The sequence below is a fragment of the Primulina eburnea genome, chromosome 15, assembly GCF_022965805.1.
Source record: "Primulina eburnea isolate SZY01 chromosome 15, ASM2296580v1, whole genome shotgun sequence".
Lineage (NCBI taxonomy): Eukaryota > Viridiplantae > Streptophyta > Magnoliopsida > Lamiales > Gesneriaceae > Primulina > Primulina eburnea.
This window is the reverse complement of record NC_133115.1, coordinates 1610532-1631504: the sequence shown is the minus strand read 5'-3', so window position 1 is coordinate 1631504 and position 20973 is coordinate 1610532. Positions and strand designations below refer to the sequence as shown.

Here is a 20973-nt window from a genome sequence, read left to right as displayed (position 1 = left end):
TGCATTGCTCCAAAAAGTGAAATTGCTCTCCTTAGACGTCTCTCATTCTCAGCCCGACAGAAATGTAAAATAGGTAAATTCTTATTCATCCGTGTGTAGGTATTACTTTATTTACAAGAATAAGTAATATTTTTGATATGACTGACTTAAAAATTAGTCTAATAAAATTAACTCATGAGATCGTTTGATTCCTCGACCCGACCCGGACTACTAGCATAATACGAAGGGCAACACACATGTACACAAAAATTCCAATTGAATCCCACCTATACAATTGACCCAGCATAAACGGGCAAAACATCTCGGATGTCCAATAATTTTTTTTACTTAAAAGTCCAACCAACTGAATATAGTACGATCTAGATGTTTGGGCCTAGGCCTTTTTGTTAACTCATTGAAGCCCATCTCATCGCCACCTACCCCAAACTTGTGATTTTGTCCTACTTTCGATGTCTACACCTACCAAGTACCAACCCCACACACACACACACACCCACACACAAAGATTTGATTGGGAAGCCACTTTAAGCATATCATGGATGTTATAATACCCTAATAATTAATCTAACCGTGGATATTTATTAATACATGCTAGATTCGTTGATTTTTCAACGGACGTCTAGTTATTATTAAACATTTATTTTTAAAATAACGTGAAATTTCATTCAATATATTCTTTTATCTCATCGGTATTACGTAAATTTCAGCAACAAATCATTCAATTTATCTTTTTGTCTCATCGATATTACATAAGTGTCAGCAACGAATGCAGGATAAATCAACTATCCGAAGACAAAAACTTGTGTGAGACGATCTCACGATTCGTATTTGTGAGACATATATCTTATTTTGGTCATCCATGAAAAATATTACTTTTTATTGTGAATATGAGTATGGTTAACCCGTCTCACATATTAAGATCCGTGAGACGGTCTCACATGAGATCCACCCTTATCCGAATATGTATATGCATTGTAAATGGGGGTCGGTTACTATTTTAGTATAGTTATGTAATCTACATTACTCCGATGGTTTGTTATATAATTTCAACCAAATGCATATACAAACTAGATGAAGGACCACGTGTTTGTGAACAAAATAATTAAAAAAAGAAAGAAAAGAAACGCTAAAAAAGTAATATATAAGTGACCCACGCTTTTAATTCCTTCAGCTTCCCCTGACAGAAGAGAAGTGGAGAAGACGAAGGCTTGGTTGGTGGCAATGGAGTCAAAATTACTGGTGGCTAACACTTGTACGCTCTCTACTTTTGTAGTCTACAAGTCTCTCAATTCCTATTCGAATCCTCTCGCTGCACAGCTCCACCGCAGCTTCTTGGCAGCTCGGCCGAGTCAAATATCCAGCCTCCAACTCAGGATATGCGGCGAGCTGAGACGCTTTGGATCTGCTTCTTTGGTAAAGCGCCTTGGCTCAGTCGAGCTCTGCGGAAGCCGACCGCAGTTTGCTGCGAGTTATTCTGCTTCATTTACTCCTGCTGGAGGAGGATTTGACGGCGTCAATGGGAACTCAGGCGGCGACGGTGGTGGTGGTGGTGAAGGTAAAGGTGATGGCGCGGCCGAGGGTGGAGATTCTAAGCCGAGTGCCGTGCACGCGGGGGATGGGGATGCTTCTGCTTTGAGTTCTGATGTTATTATTATCGACGTTGGGGTAAGCATTAGATATGGTTATGTACTTGCTCTTTTGCTAAGGACGATTATTCAATTGATCTCCAGTTTTACTTTTTATATTTATTTATTTCATATGTGTTTTTTCAGCTAGTTAAAATTTCTTATACTGCAGGGGATGACATGTGGGGGATGCGCAGCGAGTGTGAAGAGAATTTTAGAAAGTCAAGTAAGCGCTTGATATCTGCAACTGATTTATTCTACTCAACAACATTTAGTCACTTGTGTTCTGTGTTCCTTCGATGAATATCTAGGCGAAGAAAAAAATGAAGTTATCAAGTTTGGCTCTTTCTATCTGAATTGCCTTTGCATAGTCCTGATCGCTAAAATAAATTCCGTTCTGAAGAATGGCCATCGTGATGAAAACTAATTTTTATAATTCGGACAAAGTAGTGAAACCAAAATTCTTTTTCATTTTTTAAAGTTTTACTGTTTTGGAAGCATGTGATTAATAAGGTGCATTTATAGTCAGAGTAGTGTTATCTTTTAGGCAGTTAGGTAAAATGTTTCTTAACATGTATATTGAAAGGGTTGATACACGGACATGCTTGTTTCTCTTTTCCGCCATTGAGTTTTACCATGAAATACATTATGAACAGGCACAGGTTTCTTCGGCCAGTGTAAATCTCACGACTGAGACAGCAATTGTATGGCCTGTGCCTGATGCCAAGATTGCACCCAATTGGCGACATGATTTGGGAGAGGCTCTAGCAAAGCATTTGACCAATTGTGGATTCAAATCTAATCTTCGAGGTTTGCAATTCTGTATCAAATATTGAATTTTTTTTCGTTTGTTTTGTTCGTTATGCGCTGCATAAGGTCATGTCATCACTCATCTTCACTTTGTTCGACCGCTGATTGAGTGACATCGTATCACACCCAATTGACTGACTGCTGATTGAATGACATCATATCACTGTGTTTGACCGCTGGTTGAGTGACATCACTTGCCTTCACTGTGTTTGACTGCTGATTGAGTGTCATCACTTACCTTCACTGCGTAAGGTTATGTAGTATAATTATATATCAAATAAATATATCTTAAGCATCTTGAGCATCTATGAATATGCTATATTTCTTATATCCTGTTTGAAATGGGAGACATTATTTTGTATCTAGTTCTAAACCCATTACCTATATATTCGAACTCTTATTTTATGTATAAGCAATATCTTTAAAGACATTTGTAAATTGTTTGAAAGTTGTTCTGACTGAGTTAGCAACTCACCTTTTGCTCTGAAATGTGGTGACATTTCAGGTGATCAGGTAGCAGGAGAAGCGTAAGATTCCGAGTCTTGGTCTAGGCGGTTAAGAATCGTTGACAGCTTGAGAAGAGAGTTAAAATATTTGGTTTCTTTTTAAAATGTAAAACTCCAGTAGATTTATTATTGGGTTCATTTTTTGCGATCGGATTTAGAACAACTCGGTTGAGTTCCAAAATCTGTATTCAGTTTCCTTTTGTATTTCTTCAGTTCCGATGGACATAACCTGATCATGCTTTGTTTCTCGTCTCTATGTTGTTTATTTCAATATTTTTGCATTTAGTGTTGTTCTTAGTTCCAATTTAATGATGAGTGGATTCATGATGCTTTGTTCTGGTTTTGTTGTGAAATCTATGTGCTTAAGTTTGATTGATTAAGACTAGCAGCTTGGTAGCCATTGCTGGTCATGGCTGGCTTACTGCCCCCACCATTCAGAAATATAATAAAATATTGATTATTTTAATTATCGAAATTTAATGTATCATATATCAAAATAATGTGTCTTTTAGTAGATAAAAAAAGATTATGATACTAATATTATCAAAATTCAGTGTTGCAGCCCCTTAGGAGTGTCCGAGTTGGTGAAGTAGGCGGGTGTTTGATTAATGGTCGTGGGTTGGATCATTATCACTTGCTTGGATTACCCTATCACATAGGGTTTACCTAGTGTGGTTTATCAAACTAACGTAATTTGCAGGCTACTGCATTAGTCCAAAGGTTTACTCAATGAGCACTGAAAGACAGTGGCTGCGAGTTCCATCGTCATAAAAAAAAATTAGTGTTGCATTCCATGAATAGATGTAGATCATCAGTAGATGTAGGTGTATTTTATAAAATGAAAAATGTACACCAGATAGAACAAAAAACTAGGCAAATGAACAGATTAATACACTAAGTATACGGACGAGTATTTTAGGATACATAATTAATCTTTTTTTTTTAATCTCTAAGGATCTCCCTGTTAACATACCGTGTGGGTATATTATGTTATAAAACATTGGTATTTTAAATATCAAAATATATTATACTATATTATTGTCAAAGTAATGTGTGTTTTAGCAAATAAAAAATTAAGATACTAATATATTAAAAATTTACTGTAAAGAAACAAAATGTGAGGCAGGAAAAGATCTCTAGGAGGTCTCCCTTGATATATTGCATTAGTAACTGAGTTCAGCAACAGTTGCAAGTGTCACTGGTATGAACAGTGACTAGCTGTGGCCATGGAAACCTGGGGTTTTTAAGTTTTTAGGATTAGTGTGTGTTTTTCTTTGGAAAGTAGGACTCCCCATGTTCCCCCACCCCCAAAAAAAAAAAAAAAAATACATGGGGAAGTCCTACTTTCCCAACAAAGAAACACACACACTAATCCAATATGGACCCCCCCCCCCCCCCCCCCCCAATCCCGTCTTCCAGATATTTTTATCAATTCAGCATAGTAAGTTTTAGAGTTCTAGTGCATTGGCTTTATTGGCTGTGAGAGAACTCATTGATTTTTCCAGAATTTGGAACATCCAGGATGATCAGTGTGTCCAAATCGTTGGTAGAAATATTGACTGAATAAATATTACAAAATTTTGACGATATCTATGCAAGTATAATAATGACTGAATAAATAATACATTTTTTGAATTTTATCATCCTAAAATAGCCATTGCATGCCTTCGTCAGTTATCTCTAATTTTTCAGGCACCATTTTAGCTAGGTGTACTATCGGGTGTTGAATTTAGATTTCAGTTGTATTTATGTATGTTATCGACTGGTCCAACAGTTTGAGGATGTTTTGGCATAGTCCCTTACTTTTCTTTTGTATTTTGGCAGTTATATATGTACAAATAGGGGTATGTCAAATACTCCGTCTCAACAATGTTGGTGTTTTTTATAATTAAAAGAAATAGCCATTGCATCATTCCTCAGAATGCATGACTGTACTGTAAAACATAATGACATGGAATTTGTATATATATTTTTGGTCCATGGATCCCGTCGATTTTTTGCCTTTTAATTTCAGTTCTCATCATGCTCTCTGTTTGCAGATTTGAGAGGGGCGAACTTCTATGCAACGTTTGAGAAGAAAATAAATGAAAAGCATGCACAGTTAAAGAAAAGTGGTAATTTTTTTTACCTCTTTATGCTTTTGGATGCCTACAATTAAGTATAATTTATTTTTAAAAAAACTAAGATATGTAGACTACATAGACACCCACATAAATGTTCAGAGTCAATTTTGTTATATATGCAAATCCATTAATAACCAGCGTTTGACAAATATTAGCCAATTGATTCTAGATCTCTAATTAGCGGATTCGCAATATTTTAGTTCTTACAGGTTCAGATACTTGAGAGTATATTACTTTTTAAATTTGAGGCCAAGACAAATTAATGCGCATAGTGATTGAAAACTTGCCCATTAACAGGTCGTGGGCTTGTTATTTCTTGGGCTCTGTGTGCTGTGTGCATCATTGGACATCTCTCTCATTTTTTTGGAGCTAAAGCTGCATGGCTTCATGCGTTGCACTCCACAGGATTCCATATGTCACTGTCTCTGTTTACATTGCTTGGTCCTGGCCGCCAGCTTATTATGGATGGTTTGAAAAGTCTTCTTAGAGGTGCCCCAAACATGAATACTCTAGTTGGTATTGGGGCTCTATCATCCTTTGCGGTCAGTTCACTGGCAGCCTTGATGCCAAAGCTGGTAATTTGTTAATTCAGCCACCTACATGGGTCATTAGTCAAAGTAAAAAATATTTATCGTAAGTAATGTGTTATTTCATGTTTAAGTTCAATTTCATATTGAACATGCTACTGAGCAGAGTTGAAATTAAGGGTAACCATTTGCTATTTGCATAATGTGCTGATTAACGAAGGGAAGAAGTCTCTAAGGTTGTGTTTGTTCGGAAGGATGTGATTTAGATGAAGTGATTTGATTATGAGCGGGACTTGGAAGTATGAATGTCAAATGATACTACTAGTGGGTGGATTTGAAATCCATTATTAATTAAAATTAAATTGTTAGGAGATGATGTTCAAATCCCTCAATTAAATTTAATCCCAAGAGTTGACATCCTTGATTTCAATTATACCAATCCAAGTTTACCCTATAATTAAATACTTTGTTCAAACAGATAAAAATAAATCATATCCTAATCCCATCAAAATATATTGGTGCATTCCCTTTCTAATATGCACATCGGAAATTGATGCCCCTGGATGAAATTATTACTTATGTCAATTTTTTAGCTCAAGAAATGGTAAATTTATTTCTGGCTTACTGTGTATTGAGAAAATGAAATGATTTCTGTTTGGTAAGCTTATACTTCAATTCAAACTGCACAATTTTGTGCAGCTGACACCTCATGCATAATGACTTTATGAATAATGATATATGCTGTCTAATTGTTTGGTTGCATGGCTTATCTCCTAAGTTATATTCTTAGTGGCTATATTACATTTTATTTTATGTCAAAATTTGCTTCTCTAGTTTTTTCTGTTGATGAAGGTAGTTGCACTAGCTTTCATGTCTGATCTGTTGTGCTATCTTTTCTTTTGTACCTTGACCGACGTGCTGTCAATGAAAGACAATGCACATTCTCGTTATAATTCATGCAGTATCTCCATGTTTGTTGGCAACTCCTCAATTTTGTTATGATATTACCTTTAAAACCCAGTCGTATGTGGCATATTTGCTTGGTTCTTAGCAGTTTTCTGCTGTATCCTTGATGAGATATTGTCAAATAATCTTTCTGTCTACGCAGGGATGGAAAACATTTTTTGAGGAACCGGTTATGTTGATTGCCTTTGTCTTACTTGGGAGAAATCTTGAACAGAGGGCCAAGATCAAAGCAACAAGTGACATGACTGGTCTTCTCAGTATCTTGCCATCTAAAGCTCGTCTTTTGATTAATGGAAATGGAGAAGATCTGGGTTCGACCGTTGAAGTACATACTAATGATCTCTCTGTTGGAGATCAAATCGTCATTCTTCCTGGTGTAAGCATCTTTGCATTTGCAATAATATAGAATCTTCCTCCTGATTCCATGGAATTCTAGATCTGTACCGTTTCATCAGTATTTGTTTCAGTAGAATATTATATTTTGATCCAATCACTTTCGTAAGGGCATGTGTTGTTAACTACATCCCTAAAGTTATTTAAGATTGCTGGCAGATACCTTGTATCAGATTCTTTTATATCTAAGCATTATTTTTTAGTTTTGAATTTAATTTTTTTCACTCATTATTATCACTTTTTAGGATCGTATTCCAGCTGATGGGGTCGTTAGATCGGGCAGAAGCAGTGTAGATGAGTCAAGTTTTACAGGGGAGCCTCTACCTGTCACTAAGTTACCTGGGGTAATCATTAATTTGCACCTTGTCATTTTATATTTATAAGAGTGAAGCTCAAGTGATCAATGCAATGCTCTATGGTTGTGCTTGGCTTTGGCATTAAAGAAAGGTCGGGTCAATGTCAAGACAGAAAGAAAATTCATTTTTCCTTGTTTTTCAACTAAAGTTTTTGATAAATAATAGATGCTAAGGAATGCTTATTTTAGTTCAGATAACAAATAGAAAATTCTCGACCAACTGTTGGATGTTTGAGCCCTATTTTTCTATGATGGTGTTGCAAATTTCCTTTGACAAGCAACATAAAGTCTAATTCACGTATTCAAACTCTCTTGTTCCAAGTAACAAACTTTCTGGCTTTGCGAACCAGCTTACATGCACCTTTTTTTGCTCATGGCCACTCTTGGCTAGGACCTTAAAATGTGTTTCTCCATTCTCAAATTATCTTGTAAAATTTTGGTTCCTTCATGAATCCAGCTACTTAGGCTTTTATATATATAGGCTGAAGTTGCAGCTGGGAGTATAAACCTAAATGGAAAGCTTACGGTAGAGGTGCAGAGACCAGGTGGTGAGACAACAATTGGGGACATTGTTCGGTTGGTGGAAGAAGCACAAACCAGAGAAGCTCCTGTTCAACGGTTGGCTGACAAGGTACATCTCCTATATTTTCACCTTTTCTCCTCTGAATAATGATAGATTGTGTTTTGTTTTGCTTTAGCTATGTTAACAATTTATAATATGCTCGTCATCATGTATGGTATCAGTACAATAAGTTCGTCCCCAGTCGTGTGATTTACTCTTTTGACCTAGGTTGCTGGACATTTTACATATGGAGTAATGGCACTTTCTGCTGCCACATTTATGTTCTGGAATCATTTTGGTTCACAAATCCTGCCAGCTGCTCTTCACCAAGGAAGTCCCATATCATTGGCATTACAACTTTCCTGCAGCGTCCTGGTACTCGTGCACTCTCATCCATTCATCTGAGGCCTTGCCCCATGAACTTAAAATGATTAAATTTGTGCTGTTTTTTCAAAGCTCCTGTAATAAAAGAAAATTACTAAATTGAGACCGAAACATATCTTAAATTTGGTATCATATATGGACAAGAGCTTCTCATTCCTCTTAATTTCTCCAATGAGTTTGGTCTGTACGCGGTTTATTATATGATAAATGTTTGCTTCTTTGATTTCTCTAATCTCCATACTAAACTCTCTGCATTAATCTTTCTGTGTCTATTGAGCACAGGTTGTTGCATGTCCATGTGCACTTGGGTTAGCAACACCTACAGCTGTGCTGGTAATTTTTAGCATACAAACTTTGGTTTGCCACCCCAAGTAATTTTTGTACACCAATGTACTACCAATTACTTAATTGTAGGTTGGAACTTCACTTGGTGCTACAAGAGGCTTGCTTTTGCGTGGTGGAAGCATCTTGGAAAAATTTTCAACAGTCAACACTATTGTATTTGACAAAACAGGGACACTGACTATAGGAAGACCTAGTGTGACCAAAGTAGTGTCACCATACCACCTAGGTGATACAGATTCCCAGTTGAGTATGGAACGCGTCCATTTAGCAACGTGTCACTGAAGAAGTTGTATTGTCAGTTTGTTGTTGGTTAATTGCACCACATGTCAATAAATCAATACTTGATTGGCCTAACGTCAATAATTCTGGGAACATAAATATTGGATAGATATTGGAAAAATGTAATGAAACATAAAACTCGTATAGTCAAAATTCTTCATATTATAACTTCTTTTGCTTGTGTGTCTTTTAAGATAGTCATTGCCATCTTAGCTTGCATCTTCATCACGATGCAATCCCAATTTAGTTGTATGCATCTATATGAACCTCATATTTCCACTATGCTCTGTTTTAACCTAAAATCTCCCTTATCCCAAAATCACTAGTCATGGTTAGTAACTCCATGAAAAATTAATTCTAGTGTTCCTTATTTTCTTTTTTATGCTACAATTTCTATCTTAAAGTGAAGAAGAATGTTATCCACACTCTTTATTCAGTATTTATCATCTTATTTATTGAGTTTTATTTTATGTCTACAAGACGATAATGAGCCAACACTCTTTGCAGGCTTGACCCAGCGGCTACTCATAAGTGGTCTGAAGCTGAAATTCTGAAGTTGGCTGCTGGAGTTGAATCCAACACTCTTCATCCAATTGGAAAAGCAATTGTCGAGGCTGCGAAGGTGTTGAAGTGTCCAATTATGAAGGTATATATTTTTCAATCCTTTGGAAATCTGAGAAATATTATTTGGAATCACAGTACTGTGTGAACTCATGCTTTGGTTACCAAGTTGTCGAAGATACTTTTCCCAAAAGTTTTAACTTATGGACGATGGTACATTAAATTGTTGTATATTTTAACATGCAATCTATGTGTAAACCAGATACGGGGAATATATGTCTTGAATTAACATCCAAAGCTTACACTAGCAAATTGATTTGGAATAGCCAATAAAGACACACCCAGGACAAACTTAACAATCCACAACAAAGGTTTTTAAATCTTTAACCACTGGATTTGATCGAATATTGAAATCGGTTTTCCCAAAAAGCTTGAACTCATGGATAGCATCATAATGAATAGTTTTAGACTTTTAATGCATGTCTTTCTTGTTATGTTGCTTGCACGGAATTATTTGAATGGTCATCTGCATACATTTTTTACGCAGCATTTGCATAAAATTGCTTTATGCTATAGTGAAAACTTTAACCCCTTTTTAGTTAGCTTAACTTCTACTTCTCAAAAGGATGTATGAGATTTCAATCCTGCTTCAGTTGCTTTGAAGTTGGATTTATGTAGAAAAAATGTCTTTTATGTTTTTATTTTTATATTGCCTTTTCTATTTAGAAATTGAGACTCCAAGAAATTTGCTTTCTTGTTCTTAACATTCCTATGAGTTTGTTATACAATTTGAGTCATAATAACCTGTTCTTCAGCTTGATACTTTGGTTTCAGATTCCTTTATGCTTAGGTTCCAATAGGTTCCTGTTTCCTGCGGTTGCAACTTAAGCTCTTAACAGAACTTCCGCTGTTGCTTTGTGAAAAGTATGACTAACCCGGGTTCCAAAATTTCGTCTGTTTTTCCATGATGTGGAATATCAATCTTCACAATGAAGCTTTTTATGATTCTCTTATTTCTGCTCATCAGTTTGGATTAAGGACTGTGCTTGTAGGTAGTAGAAGGCACATTTACTGAGGAACCTGGATCTGGTGCGGTGGCCATTATTGATGGAAAAAATGTAGCTGTCGGTACACTAGAGTGGGTTAAAAGGTAACAAAGTCATCTCTTGATTTCAGGTGGCTGCTATGTTTAACTTCAAAACTGTTGCTATTTGTTTGATGAAGAAGCCTTTTTAGTTAACATATGGTTTTGGCTATGTAGACTTTCATGCGACTGAATATTCCTCAAGCTAATATCTGCACAGTATTTTTAGTTGATCGTGCCAGTTTTCTTGATGTTAGATGTTTCACTCTTTGAAACTGGACTCTTGGGAATGCATTCTTTGTTTGAGAATCCTACAACAAAACTTATTATCTTCTATCGCTCGTTACCGAAGACTGGCATATATAAAAAGGAAAATAGAGTGGAAGACGTGACTGAAAAATGGAGCTCCACAAGGCTCGTTTAAAGATCAGTATAGAAACATTCCTTTTGATTTGATGTATACGGATCACCAACTCTTGTCCTACTGAGCTACTTTAGACATAATTAATCAAGCATACTCCCTTACAATATGATAAGAATTTGAGAATACTTCATGAATGCAAAAATATGTGATTCACCTTGAATAAATGACAAAACCTATCATACACATATTGTGATAGTATATTATGGACCAATCACAGTCTCAAATCTCCTCATGACACATTCCTTTTTGAGTTTTATGTATCTCAAAGTTGAATTTAAAATTTAAAAATCATGCAGGCATGGAATTGGTGATATCCCATTTGAAGAAGCCGAGGAGTTTAAAAATCAGTCGATTGTTTATGTGGGAGTAGATAGTGTTCTTGCTGGAATCATTTATGTTGAAGATCAGATCAGAGAAGATGCCCAACATGTTATCGAATCCTTGACTCATCAAGGAATCAACACTTATTTGCTTTCTGGGGACAAAAGGGGTGCTGCTGAGTATGTTGCTTCTGTTGTTGGTATTCCAAAGGAAAGGGTAAGATCATCTCATGTTTAACATCTAGAAATATTTTTCAGGAATCCTTGTTCAGAAAAGAAAAATACTTGTCTCTTCAATCTCTCTTTGGTTTGTTAAAGGGGTGTGTCAATAAAAAATCTGATATTACGATTCCCCTTGACTTGTAATTCTATCGGGTCACTTCCTTTCGCCTTCACATTTTTGCAACTAAAACCAATTTGGTTTTGGAATAAAACGGAATTGGATTGACATGCATCTTTATGTTCCTAGCAAGTATGAATGTAGTGTGATGACTTAATTAGACTTTATCAATTACACTTTTGTTTCTCGCTTCTCAGCAATCTCATTGAATCTCACTTATGGTCCCTAAATTAACTCTAGCAAATCAATGTATAGAAGAGTTATGTTATACCTTCCTTGGACATGAGAAACAATTTTTTCTCTCTACTGTTTCCCACTCTTTATTATATCCAAAGAAATATATGATATTTTGTTGATTGTGACTGAAATCAGTGTAATGGTTAATTTCAGGTCTTGTATGAATTGAAACCAGATGAAAAGAAGAATTTTATAAACAGACTTCAGGAGGAGCATAATATTGTAGCTATGGTTGGTGATGGAATCAACGATGCAGCTGCCTTGGCTTCATCACATGTAGGAGTTGCCATTGGTGGGGGTGTGGGAGCTGCTAGTGAGGTGTCTTCTATCGTGCTAATGCAGAACAGATTGTCCCAGGTATCGCATTGATTTTTGTTTTCATCTGTCGTAAAGTTTTTCTCCACTTCCATTTTTATTGGATTTATATGTAAATTAAAAAATTCGGAATCTAGATTATTACACGATGCATTCACATCAAATAATTCTCCCAACTCCCGGTGGTCAATTGAGGAAATGTTTCTATGCATAGTGATGGTTTGTGGGCTTAACTAGTATGTGTAAAAAGGAAGGCTATTAATGTCTGCCTGATGAGTGACTGACTACCTTTTATACACAGTTGCTCGATGCTCTGGAGCTGAGTAGACTTACCATGAGGACTGTGAAGCAAAATCTTTGGTGGGCCTTTGCATACAACATTGTAAGTTTTTCTCTACATCAAACCTTTGTCTTAATAAAGGATTCCGTTTATTTGTTTTTCGCTATTGAAAATATTTTGAGTAAAGTATAATATGCTGGGGCACAAGACAAGGATTAAATAAAACCACTGGTGGGAGGATTTGGCAGGTTAAACTCTGGTTCTCGATGTTACCAAGTAAACAGTTGTTTTTCAAGTTTATTAAACGATAATATGCAAATTATAAGCAGACAGCTTAGTCTTTTCACTCGGTCGTTTGTATGAGAACAGTAGTTATTTTTTACGTGTCAGTTGGCAGTTGCCTTTAGTATTCGACTCCTTCATTCTGATTGCTTCACCTCCATTCTTCACTCGTCTTTTACCAGATCGGAATTCCAGTAGCAGCTGGAACTTTGCTGCCTGTGACTGGAACCATGTTATCGCCTTCTATTGCTGGTGCACTCATGGGTTTCAGTTCTATTGGCGTAATGACAAACTCTTTACTTTTGAGACTAAGATTTGCATCAAAAGAAGCTGAAATTTCGAAAACATCATTGCACATCAAAGCTCCTTCAAACTCTGACAATAACACCAAGGATGAAAATGAGACTCTGCGAAATCAGTTCACAGCTACTAGATGAGCCACTCCTGCACTGCAAACGATGAGGTGATAACCCCTAACAAGCATATAGCTGTGTTACCACCGTTTCGTCTACATTTTCGTCAAGGTCAGGATGGGCAATCATTTCGTTTATTCGAGTGTCTTAAACCCGAGTCTCGAGTATTGCGGAGGTTCCCAAACAAGATAAAGATGCAGGAGCACATCAAGAACTGCTACAAACAATCTACTCAGCCAATGGATTCGGCGTTTTCATCTATTCATCTTCTTTTTCGCAATAGACCCCCCCCCCCCCCCCCCCACCCCCCCCCCCTCCCCCCCCCCCCTCTAGTTAGCACAACGAAGATAAGAATATATTATTCAGTATACTACTAAAACAAATATAGCCTTCTAATAATTCAGCAATGTATACACAGTGCCAAAAGATTAACTAAGATTCGAAAGTTACAATATGACCAAAATCCATCAACAATAAAATTGGTATTTTTCTATGAACAAACTTAAATGGTTTTATATGAAGATTGAAAAATCAAAAGAAAAATACGACTCCGACATCAAACGTACGAAGATGACAAATTACTGACAATATTCATGCATGCTCAAGCCGCTGGTAATCATTAAATAATATTAATGATTTGATTTAGTTCTCTATTAAGTTGCTATCTGTCCTAGTAATCGATTTTTGTTCAAGATATTTGTAATATATTATAATTTCACCTTCCGGAATAAATGTTTTAAATGTTCTTTAGTTGACAAACATTGAAAGTTTTAATTCGTTATCAAGTATTGTAGTGGAACCTAACTATCACAAGTTTTTTCTTGCTTTCTGTACGAATTTCAATATGTCCGAAAATATATTAATGAACTCGATTTTACGTATAAGTGTTGGTAGCAAAAAAAGAAACGATCTTGTATCTTGAATCGTATACGCTTCATTGATCGTGAATTCCTTTTGCATCTTCATAGATTACTACTGGGGCGATCTATTTCGCTCGCATTCTTTTTATGTTCTTTAATATAAATATAATTTATATTGAAAATTTTAAATAATATCTCACACGGTACCTTATACACCTCTAATTATGGTTTGATGAAACGTTGACATAAATGTAATATCTTGACAGTATATGTGATTGTTCAATTTTAATTTGAGTGTGTAAGGTTAATATATTTTTATGAACTAGAAAAATGCACGTGCGTTGCACGTGAGAACATAAACTGCTGAAGATATATGCGAAATTTTAATCATATTTAAATGAATTAAAACATGACTAATAGCATTTATCAATTGAAACAAATCAAGCAACAAAAAATAAAAAAACATGACCATAGACCTTATATAAATTGGAGAAGTTATCTTATCCACTTGACACACTTTTCAATATGCTTCTTGGTTTATTTTGACAACTCAACAACTCTTTGTGGTAGTTTGTTATAATATGCATATAACCATTTTGGTATACTCAACAAGTATCTGATCGTTTTTAACATCTATTATGTTATTTACAATCATCATCTGAGATCTGACATGCTCGTAGCTTGTTTCCTTATCTCGACATTTTTACGGTTTTCTACGTTGTTTTTATCTGATAATCTTATTTTTTCGACTATTTGTTTTGTTGTTAGATGATTTTTTAGTTTTTGACAATCATCAACTATAATTCATAAGAAAAAATGCTTTTAGTCGTGATAGATTTTCACTTGTGACCAAAAGTATGCATAACCCATATATTCTTCAACAACATAATCAATGAATAGTGTTGCACTTTCTTCAAACATTGTCATATTTGTGATATCATTTTTATATATTTAGTGTCAATATTGTCAACATATAGCTATAAGGTTAATAAATTTTTAACAACTATTTCAGTATTTCTCAATCATTGTGATAAAAAATACTTGAAAATCTCTTCGAATGACTATATCTTAGAATTGTGTCCTTGTTTCATTTGACGCAATTCAGGAAAGTCATCTCCTTTGTCATTTTTTTGAAAGCTTTAGAACAATAATTGTGCATCATGTCATGAAGATGATATAGTTTCAATCTAATTTGTTGTGTCTAGAACATAATATTATGTTATTCATTGAAACAAAACAAATTTTCTTCTATTGAGTTTACATTTTGTTTTATAATATTTTATATCTTATGGAACGACATACAAAACTAATAACTGTATTTTAAAAACCTTGAGAAAAGACACGAATAACGTAATTAAGATATGCATATGAGATATCATTCAAATAAATATCAAAGTATTTGTCTTATTCAATATCTCATCTAATAATACAACTGTTTATATTTCATAAGCATTTTATGATAGTCAAAATTAATTTTATGAAATATTGTAGAATTCTATTTGAATTTCAATATTTGGCTAAGTGAATTTATTTGGCGAGGAGTTTTCTATGCTAGCATCTTATATCTTATGAATTAATTAGTTAGACACTTTGACTAAAAAAATAGACAAAAACAACCTTTTAGCCACTTTGAAATATATCGAGATAATATTGGAGGAAGTAAAGTGAAATAGCTCGATGTCTCAATAAAATGCACAAAATTGATTTATTGTGTCCACGACGCTTTAGAATTATTCTCATACCATTATAAATAGAATGAGAATTATGCACATTTTATTTTTCATGTATTTTTTTTTCTGACTGAAGAATTTTTTTGTTTTAGAAAACTTATTTTATTTTTTAGAAATATTGACATTTTATATGGCATCCATATGTCGCAAACTATGAAGTAGAACCATAATCACTATATAACACTTAACGTACACATACAATTCTTCAATTTCTTCTTCATTGTGCTTCATTGAAATTTAAATCTGAATCATTATTGATCTTAACATTTTGCTTTAAATACGATTTAATATATATTATACGTTTCATGTTGCTTAGTTAGACCTAATTTCAAATATTTATAAAAAAAATGTGCTTGAATTATATCATACAGAAATTAGGACATATTAATATGCAACATTATTTTTTATTTAACATGTCTTTTTTCATCTATTATATTTGTCATAAATGTTTTGTTCAAAGTTTGACGCATTTAGTAGACTATATGTATAAAAAACCAATAAATTATATATTTCACAGAAGCCATCTATTATGCTCTTCGTAGAACAGAAGACCCAAAATACGTGGCTTTGATTGGTGTACTCTCATACTTATTTTCATATAAACAACAAGACACATCATATAATATCAAAAAAATCAATTACCGCCAACAATATTAACCAAAAAAATGAATAAAAAATCATAACACAAACAAACTCGATAAGAGAAAAATGATAACTCAAAGTTTAAAATAATTTATTTAGTTCAATAACACAGAAATGGAAGTATATACGAGCAACAAAAAGCACAAATCACTCTCAAATTAAATATTAACTCATATTATTCACAATTTTTATAAATTTTCCAATATTTTTTTCAAATAAAGAGAAGGCACCTTATTAACGTCATTATTTCATAGATATTCCACATCTTTTTTTAAAAAAAAACACAAAGAAAAAAATGGTGCATCGAAATCATCATGAAAAAATCCTTCAATAAAACCATTAAGAAAAACAGTCGTAAAAATATAATATAAAGTCACACAATTTTTCTTAAACCAAAGAAAAATATTAGACCGTTGACAAAATATATTTAGCAACAACAAAACATGCGTTAATTGGTGTTATAATTAAAATTTAGAATCATGTACAATCATTGAATTAGAACAAAATCGCATGCAAAAAATCTACTGGATATTATATCTTTTAACAATTTATCCATGTTTGTCGTCCACAAGAGGACGCCTAAACTTACCGAATTTTTTTAGTCCACCTATTATTTTCACAATAAATAATACTACGAAAATAATATAAACAAACACATAAAAACTCAAATTCAAATACTTTCTATCAAGCTAAATACAAAAAATTTGAATAGAGAATACAATAATGTCGTAAAAAATTATAAATATTGATTTATATACAGGATTCTGGAAAAACATTTGACTCAATAAATAAAAAAAATATTATCTCTTGATATTCTGATACATAAGATAAAAAAAAATATTTCGGAATTTTTAATATTTTCTAAGTCACTTCAAACTAAGTAATCTAAGCAAACAGAAAACATGCATTATGTGTTTAAAAATTAAAAAAATATATCCACAATAAAAGACTGAAAATAACCATTTTCGTGGGATATGTGGTTTTGTTTTCTGTTTTCTTTCGGTAAACAAACAAATCATATAAGCAATATAAATACAACATGATCAATACAAATGACATATAACAATAAAACATGTTTACGCTAAGGTAAAAAACTCGTCTCATTGCAAGAACACAAAATGATCAAATGGATCATATTATTTAATAATATTTATTTAGCAGCATTTATGAAAAAAAAAATTGACTAAATAGCTTAAAAACAGTATTTGAAATCACTTACATTAAATAATTTTTCTCATCACGTATCTCTATTGATACATAAAGAGTCTGAAAATATATTTATTCTAAATGGGAGAAAGAAGTTTTATATGACGTTAATATTTATTAATAATTTATTTTTATTCAATCCGACCCACCTTCTTTCATCTTCCCATTATTACCAATCATTAATATGGTAGAAATTTTCTATGAATTTGACGGCAATGTATAAATTTAAGTAACTAAAATTAAATTTAAAAGTAAATTAAAATAATAATTAGCTTGATTGAGTTAAGTACACTATTAATGATCCTATATTAAACAAACATAAAAAAAGATTTAAATAACATTATTAACATAACAAATTGAAAAACAAAAAATGGTAAAATAGTAAGCTCACAAAACTAATTCATATATTTAATAGATTAATAGATAATATATTATTTTCTAAATAGGAAAAAAAATGTTTCATATGACCTTAATATTTATTAATAATTTAATTTTATTCAATCACACTCATCTCCATTCGTCTTCTCATTATTACCTTAATGTTCGTAATATTAAAAATTTATTTAATTTATAACATTATGATAGTGATTTTCTATGAATTTAATGTCAATGTAAAATATTTTAAAGTAATTAATTTTAAATTTAAAAGTAAAATTAAAATTACAATAATAAATAGCTTGATTGAGTTAAGCACTCTATTAATAATCATATTAAAATATCATAAAAATAATTTAAAGAACATCATGAACAAGAAAAATTATAAACAAACAAATGATAAAATAGTAAGTTAAAAATAAAAGGCATATGTTTTATAATATTTATTTATTATTTATAATAGTAATATATGTTAGTAATTTTAGAAACATTTTTAAATGTATAACATTATGATAAGGATTTTTTATGAGTTTGACGGAAATGTATGAAATTAATTAAATTAAATTTGAAAGTAAAATCAAGTCATATTTTTATAATATTTATTTATAATAGTAATATATGTTAGTAATATTAGAAAAATTTTTGATGTGTAACATTACGATAAGGATTTTTCATGAGTTTGACGGAAATATATAAAATTAAATAATTAAATTAAATTTGAAAGTAAAATAAAAATAATAAATAATTAAATTAAATTTGAAAATAAAATAAAATTAATAATTATCTTGTTTGAGTTAAGTACATTATTAATGACTATATTAAACCAATATAGAAAATGACTTAAAGAACCTCATGAACATGATAAATTGTAAAACAAATAAAAAGGTAAAATAGCAAGCTCAAAATAATAATTATCTCGTTTGAGTTTAGTACATTATTAATGAATATATTAAACCAACATAGAAAATGACTTAAAAAACCTCATTAAAATGATAAATTGTAAAACAAATAAAAGGGTAAAATTGTAAGCTCACAATTTAAACTTATATATTTATAATAGTATTAGATTTTTTAAAATTTATAACATTATGATAAGGATTTTCCATGAGTTTGACGAAAATGTATAAAATTAAGCAATTAAATTAAATTTGAAATTAAAATCAAAATAATAATTAATTAAATTAAATTTGAAAGTAAAATCAAAATAATAATTATAAACCAACATAGAAAATGACTTAAAGAACATCATTAACATGATAAATTGTAAAACAAATAAAAGGGTAAAATAGCTCAAAATAATTAGCTTGTTTGAGTTAAGTACATTATTAATAACTTATTAAACCAACATGGATTAAGCAATTAAATTAAATTTGAAAGTAAAATCAAAATAATAATTATAAACCAACATAAAAAATGACTTTAAGAACATCATTAACATGATAAATTGTAAAACAAATAAAAGGGTAAAATAGTAAGCTCAAAATAATTATCTTGTTTGAGTTAAGTACATTATTAATGACTTATTAAACCAACATGAAAAATGACTTAAAAAACCTCATTAAAATGATTACAAACAAATAAAAGGGTAAAATAGCTCAAAATAATTAGCTTGTTTGAGTTAAGTACATTATTAATAACTTATTAAACCAACATGGATTAAGCAATTAAATTAAATTTGAAAGTAAAATCAAAATAATAATTATAAACCAACATAAAAAATGACTTTAAGAACATCATTAACATGATAAATTGTAAAACAAATAAAAGGGTAAAATAGTAAGCTCAAAATAATTATCTTGTTTGAGTTAAGTACATTATTAATGACTTATTAAACCAACATGAAAAATGACTTAAAAAACCTCATTAAAATGATAAATTGTAAAACAAATAAAAGGGTAAAATTGTAAGCTCACAATTCAAACTCATATATTTATAATAGTATATATAATAGTATATATTAGATTAGATTAGATTAGATAGATTAGATTAGATTAGATATTAGATATTAGATATCACGCGTCTAAATTAATTTAAAAGCGTTAGGGTAGTACTACCCTCAGACAACCTCTCTAATTAAATGGTGTAATAGGTCAATACTGAGAAAAAAAGTTGAGTTGATCTCTTGTGAGACAGTATTACAAATTTTTTATCTATAAGACGAATCAAACATACCGATATTCACAATAAAAAGTTTACTTTACAATTGAAATCTTAAAATTTAAAAACATTATCCAGGAAAAATGTCGAATGTAATTTTTTTATGAATGAATTATCAAATTTGGGATTGTGCTTTTTTTTCCTAGGAAAAAAACAAATCTTTAAGTCGGTGCAATACGAATATAAATATAATATAAAGCAATTCAAATATATACATACAAAACTCTTAAATACCAAACCATATTTGTTTTGATAATTACTACTGAATCAAAATAATACGTGGGCTCACGAGGATACTTTAAAAGTCTCATAAAACATATTTTCTTGATACGTTTCAGTGATCAATATCAGTTTAGAGAATTTAGTTTTGAAACAATTATATTTTAATTGTGTGATTTTCTTTTATTTAACATTAAAATTAATATTCAAAATATTACTACTATTTTAATTATTAATTATAAATATTTAATTATCTATCAAATTATTTTAAGAATATTTATAATTATTTTAAGAAAAAACAATAATATTATAATTATTACTAAAATTTATTTAACATTAATATTTAAAATATTATTGTTATTTTAATTATTAAGTAAATTCATATATAAAAATTTATTTCTAATAAATATGTCTAAATTAATTTTAATAAATGTAAATTATAATTATAAATACTTAATTATCTATCCAATTATTTTAAGAATATATATTTAATTAGCATTTTGGGCATTTTGGTCATTACAATAAAATTTACAAATTTAATCAATTATTTTAAAATCATACCAAACATCATTTTATTTATCTCACCATATTACTAATCCATATATCTCATTTTTTAATCACTCTAATTATTAATAAATTATTTATTCTATCAC

At 31.5% G+C, this 20973-nt stretch overlaps 1 protein-coding gene and 1 long non-coding RNA gene across 2 annotated transcripts in view; one reads left to right on the top strand and one right to left on the bottom strand.

Annotated features, from left to right (window-relative positions):
- LOC140814184 (uncharacterized) overlaps nucleotides 1-13590 on the bottom strand; it is a 95799-nt gene extending 82209 nt beyond the window's left edge. Inside the window, exon 1 of the long non-coding RNA XR_012114079.1 lies at nucleotides 13338-13590. This is a non-coding gene — a long non-coding RNA (uncharacterized lncRNA). The remainder of the gene's footprint in view (nucleotides 1-13337) is intronic.
- LOC140814180 (copper-transporting ATPase PAA1, chloroplastic-like) lies at nucleotides 1173-13383 on the top strand. Its single transcript, XM_073173071.1, has 17 exons — nucleotides 1173-1665; nucleotides 1798-1851; nucleotides 2282-2435; nucleotides 4981-5055; nucleotides 5362-5639; nucleotides 6700-6933; nucleotides 7196-7294; nucleotides 7787-7936; nucleotides 8096-8242; nucleotides 8534-8584; nucleotides 8666-8838; nucleotides 9383-9521; nucleotides 10489-10586; nucleotides 11241-11481; nucleotides 11995-12198; nucleotides 12458-12538; nucleotides 12901-13383. Exons 1-17 carry the CDS (start codon nucleotides 1222-1224, stop codon nucleotides 13153-13155), a joined length of 2877 nt encoding a protein of 958 aa, XP_073029172.1. The 5' UTR covers nucleotides 1173-1221; the 3' UTR covers nucleotides 13156-13383.
- Nucleotides 13591-20973: the final 7383 nt, after the last annotated feature.